The sequence below is a fragment of the Adiantum capillus-veneris genome, chromosome 8, assembly GCF_014529385.1.
Source record: "Adiantum capillus-veneris isolate H3 chromosome 8, ASM1452938v2, whole genome shotgun sequence".
NCBI classification, from domain to species: domain Eukaryota; kingdom Viridiplantae; phylum Streptophyta; class Polypodiopsida; order Polypodiales; family Pteridaceae; genus Adiantum; species Adiantum capillus-veneris.
The window spans coordinates 2,581,355-2,586,136 of NC_140938.1; the positions used below are offsets into that span (position 1 = coordinate 2,581,355).

The 4,782-nt window shown below is 42.6% G+C and overlaps 1 protein-coding gene across 1 annotated transcript in view; it reads right to left on the bottom strand.

The window, feature by feature from the left end:
• Window positions 1-2,647: 2,647 nt before the first annotated feature.
• The window catches only part of LOC147451577 (uncharacterized), a 3,681-nt gene continuing 1,546 nt past the window's right edge, over window positions 2,648-4,782 (bottom strand). The window contains exon 3 of the mRNA XM_086518752.1: window positions 2,648-4,747. Coding sequence (XP_086374878.1) covers window positions 2,648-4,747 — 2,100 coding nt within the window. The remainder of the gene's footprint in view (window positions 4,748-4,782) is intronic.

Here is a 4,782-nt window from a genome sequence, read left to right on the forward strand (position 1 = left end):
CACGGACTAGCAAATTCTTCTTCTATCAACAACTACTCAACACCAACAAAACAACAAACAAATCTAAGCTAAACTAAAAATACTGTCAACACGGAAGACCCAGGAATACCCCACTTCCTAGTATCTCTCGAGATCTTCGGAGTCCACCACTCCTAGATCTTTTCTAACTAAAGTATACAAAGTAGTTTATACGACTCACCTCGTAGGATTAGTCTAAGGTCACCTACTTAGGGCTCTCGTCCCCGGCAGCGGCGCCAAATGTTAAGGCGGTTATGCCGCTAGCGGAAGCTAAATAGCGAGAACTCAACCAACAACAGAATTTGTCAGACGAGGACGGAGCTTGACCCGCAGGCGCATGGAAACAACTAGGTGGGTGTCAAATCACCTACTCGACCTTCTAATGACAATCACTACTAAGGAAATCAAATCTAAGTTCTAAAATACGCAAGTGACTGAAATCCGTACTACGAACGAATGCTATACGAAACAAGATCTAGAATCATTGAATCGATCTCATACTCAAGGGGAAGTCTATACACTAGGTAAGAACAACACCCTAAAGACTTGAACTGCAAACTCAACCTATAACCACTCCGTGCGGTAAACGCGTATGAAGACAGGCATAGAAGCCGATAGCGCACACTCTTGGTATCTGTGCGTAGCTCTCGCCGTTGCTAACACAATGGCGGTGTCGCTTCTCCAATGGCGGCTCCGTAGCTCACGTAGCAAGTAGATAAGAATCTCTCTCTCTCTCTCTCTCTCTCTCTCTCTCTCTCTCTCTCTCTCTCTCTCTCTCTCTCTCAGACACAGTCACGGCGCTCAAAAAACTCACTTTGATTAATAAAATCCCCTAGGTTACAAAAACTTTGGCTTATATACCTCAGCCTTGGAGGTGAGAACATCTCTAACTAATTACATCAGCAAGTGAAATTACTTCGGGATTACAAGCTGGAAACTCAATTGAGTCCCGTTACTTAATGAATGGCTCAAATCAAAATTAATGTCGGAAAGACATTTATTACAATCAATGGTTACAAAATGATGAGTGTGAGCAAAACTGTGGGTGTGATCCTCTGCTGGCTCAACACAAACCCTCAACAGACATACATCATCTCTGACAATACATCCCATGTGGAAGTACCTGCAATGTCAGGATGAAATCTGGAATATCAAGCAGCAAACACAAACTACCTAATGAACTAGTGGATGTCGTCTACAATCTGTGTGTAGATGTGTCCGTGTCGTATGTGACACACCTCCAAGAACTGTGAGCCGTCCTTTGTTGTGTAGACAGCCACAAATCAGCACTCTGGAAGTGTAGATATCCTAAGCACCTGCAGTCGTAGGTCGAAACCCCAAATTTGCACGGTTGGATCTGTAGCCGCCGAGACCACGTAGTTGAAAATGACCTGCGCAGAACTTTGTCGAAGCCGAACGGTGGCCAAGATGACCTCAGAATGAAATTCTGAGAACACCAAGGCCTTCGGGTTCTCCCACAGGATTTGGGGCCGTGTCTTTGCCTGTCGAATTTCACTCCAATCTGAGCAGGTGACTCTGGCTACCTGCAAATGTTGCCCCGAGCCTCGATCTAAGCTCTGATACCAGTTGAAGGAGTACGAGCGAAAGTGCGACGCGAGAGAGAGTGCGAGAAGAAGAGCACGACGATATGGTGAACTCACTCTACTGTAATGTGTAGAGCATAGTGAGTTCTTATTAGGTTTTTACAAAAGAATATGTGTACATACTTGGCGGCCCGCCCACTTACCTAGGCGACCACATTGGGCTTTATACCCCAACACTTGATAGCAGAAGAGGATCTCACGCGAGACATTGCCACATATAGTTGACCATGGGTGAAAACAGGTATTGGAAGATACAATCCAAGAACTCCCAATGTTTGGCCTTGCGCCTTGTTGATTGTCATCCCAAAAGCACAACGTAGGGGAAATTGGCGGCGTCTCAAATCAAAAGGGAGACCTTCTCTAGATCCCATGAGAAAATTAATCCTTGGAATGAACACTGCATTTCCTGCATGTGACCCTGTAATGATTTCTGCTTCAATCACTTTGCTATGGAATTGCTTACAAATCAAGCCTGTCCCATTACAAAGACCACTTCTTGGATCCAAATTGTGAAGCAGCATAACTGGAGCATTCTGTTTCAATTGTAAAACATGCGGTGGAAAGCCTCTCCCAAGATCTAAACTATTTACAAACTCACTTGTGAATAAAATGCTATCACAATTTGATTCACACACTAAGTCCACACTGACATATTCCTTATATGTACCAGGAAATTGCTGCAAGCCCAAATTGTTTATAGTATCCACCTCCTTGTTCCATGGAGCCAAAATTGCTCTATCCTTGAAAAAGGATGCATGGCAAGTCTATGTTTCAAGGTCTCTATATATGCAAGCAACCAATGCTTGCAAATTATTTTGTGGTAGCATCATGCAAGCCGGCCGGGCCACATTATCAAGTATGTCCCCATCACAAACATCGCCATTACCAATATAAAGTGTCCATTGCACAAACTCTCTTTCAATAACATTACTTAAACAATTGACCACTCACATATTTAGTGTCAGATGCATGATTTCTGTACGTTGCCAAATGCATGAGTGGCACAAAGATGCATTAACAATGTCTTATCTTCCCCCTTTGCGCACAACAAATAATATCTGTCTGAAATCACCACCAAGGAGAACCTTTCCACCAAACAACATGTCATTTTTCATGACATCTCTTAGTGTCTTATCAAGAGCCTCAAAAGCGTGTCTATGAGCCATGGGGGCTTCATCCCATATGATCAGTGAACTCATTCGCAACAGCTCAGCAAGCTGGCTGTTTACTTTAATGTTACATGTGGACTCAGAAGTTATATCAATAGGGATCTTGAATCTAGAGTGTGCAGTCCTTCCGTTGTCGAGAAGCTGTGCTGCAATCCCAGACAATGCACATGCCAAAGCAACTTTGGACTCTCCGTGTATCCGAGAGATCAAAGCATTGTAGAGATAAGTCTTTCCCGTTCCACCTGGCCCATCCAAGAAAAAAACAGTCCCTCTGCTCATGCAAGCTGCTTGTAAAACCCAATTGTAAGCTTCCCTTTGCCCAACATTGAAAGATGATTCCATTCGAGCAGACAATACTCTTTGTTCCTCTCTGTTATACATGAACTCTTCAGCAAGCACTCCATGCTCACTCATAATTTGCAAGGTGTGATCCACCTCGGGCATTCCAGAATAATCCGAGAGCCTCTTTCCATAGTGTTGAAGCATTGTCTCTAAGTTTGACAAAGCTTGGTTCTGTGACATGTGTTCACATATATTCACATCATTTGTGCGAACCCTCATATGATATACATGGTCCTCAGAAAGCTCCTTACAGAAGCAATTCCACAATGCACCAGGATGTATTGGTTCACAAAAAACCAAAATGACTACAAACAGTAGGCGCGATTGTTGCCCTGTTTGCTGAAAAGAAACTTCTTCCAAACAAAGAAACCATTCATCATCAACTTGGAGTAATACTCGTGCATTACATATTTCTTTAAATGTGTCATATACTCGTACATTGAAGGTTCTAATATCCTCAAAAGACTTACATCCTTTGCACATGTTGAGTAACATACGCAAATAGTACAAATCTCCAGCATTGGGAACAATGTGGTACATTCTTCCAATCATGTCACCAATGTGTCTTTGAGTCCATGTTCTACTTGCTGGCTTCCAAACCCACTTTGTTGGGAAGTATATGTACAACAAATCGTTGGCCTCTGGATATTGTTGATTTGCAACAAACCACTCAGTGAGCGTTGTCTTTTTGCTGACATCTCCCTCCACCACACTCTGTACAGTCGCTCTGTCGCTAAAGATGACTTGATTTTGATGAGGCAAGTGAACTTGGAGACGTTGTATGTCAGGTTTCTCTTGATGCATGTGATACCCAAGTATACGACAGATAGCCTCAGATGCTAATACATATCGAGCATTAAGATAGTTTGTAACTTCATTTAGAAGCCCTTCACTATCTTGTAGAACAACAGTGGCCCTGTCATGTCCCTTATACACATACTTGTTGAGATATTTCACAACGGATATAGTGGAGAAAATCTCCACATTGATATGTGCATTGTACCTTATTGAAAAAAATGGATTGTATGGAACAATCCATTTATTACTCATTTGCACTTTATTACGAACAGTGTAATTTCCATCATCCCTCCTCATGTACGTTGGGTATCCATCCCTAGCCACAGTAGTCGATGCACTGAAGCTTCGAGGATATTTAAACCTGCACTTCCCATCTTTCATACATGGAGCATTCTTATTCAAGTTTCCACACGGGCCATGCACATTACACCGACTGATAACATCATACAATTGTGGAAACATTACTTTATCAGGAAGCTCCGCACACACAATCTTATCATAATGCAATGTCTCTGTTGTCTTATGCTTAGATGCAAGTATCAATAGAATGTGAGCATGAGGAAGGCCTCTCTTTTGGAACTCAATCACAGAAATGTGTCCAATGACCTTACAAAAAATATCTCTCTTAATCAGAAAGCCCATCAAATCCTTGAACTTATCGTAGAAAACATGGGCAGTAAGATCAGGACGATCATTGGATGTTTGTCCAGGCAGTAATGCATCCTGTATCTCCTTCCATCCAGGATTGCATGTGAATGTAATGAAGATATTAGGTTTTCCTCTCTTGCGTACAATTGCCATGGCATCCTGGTACAACTGGTGCATATAGCGAGGGCCACCAACATACGAAG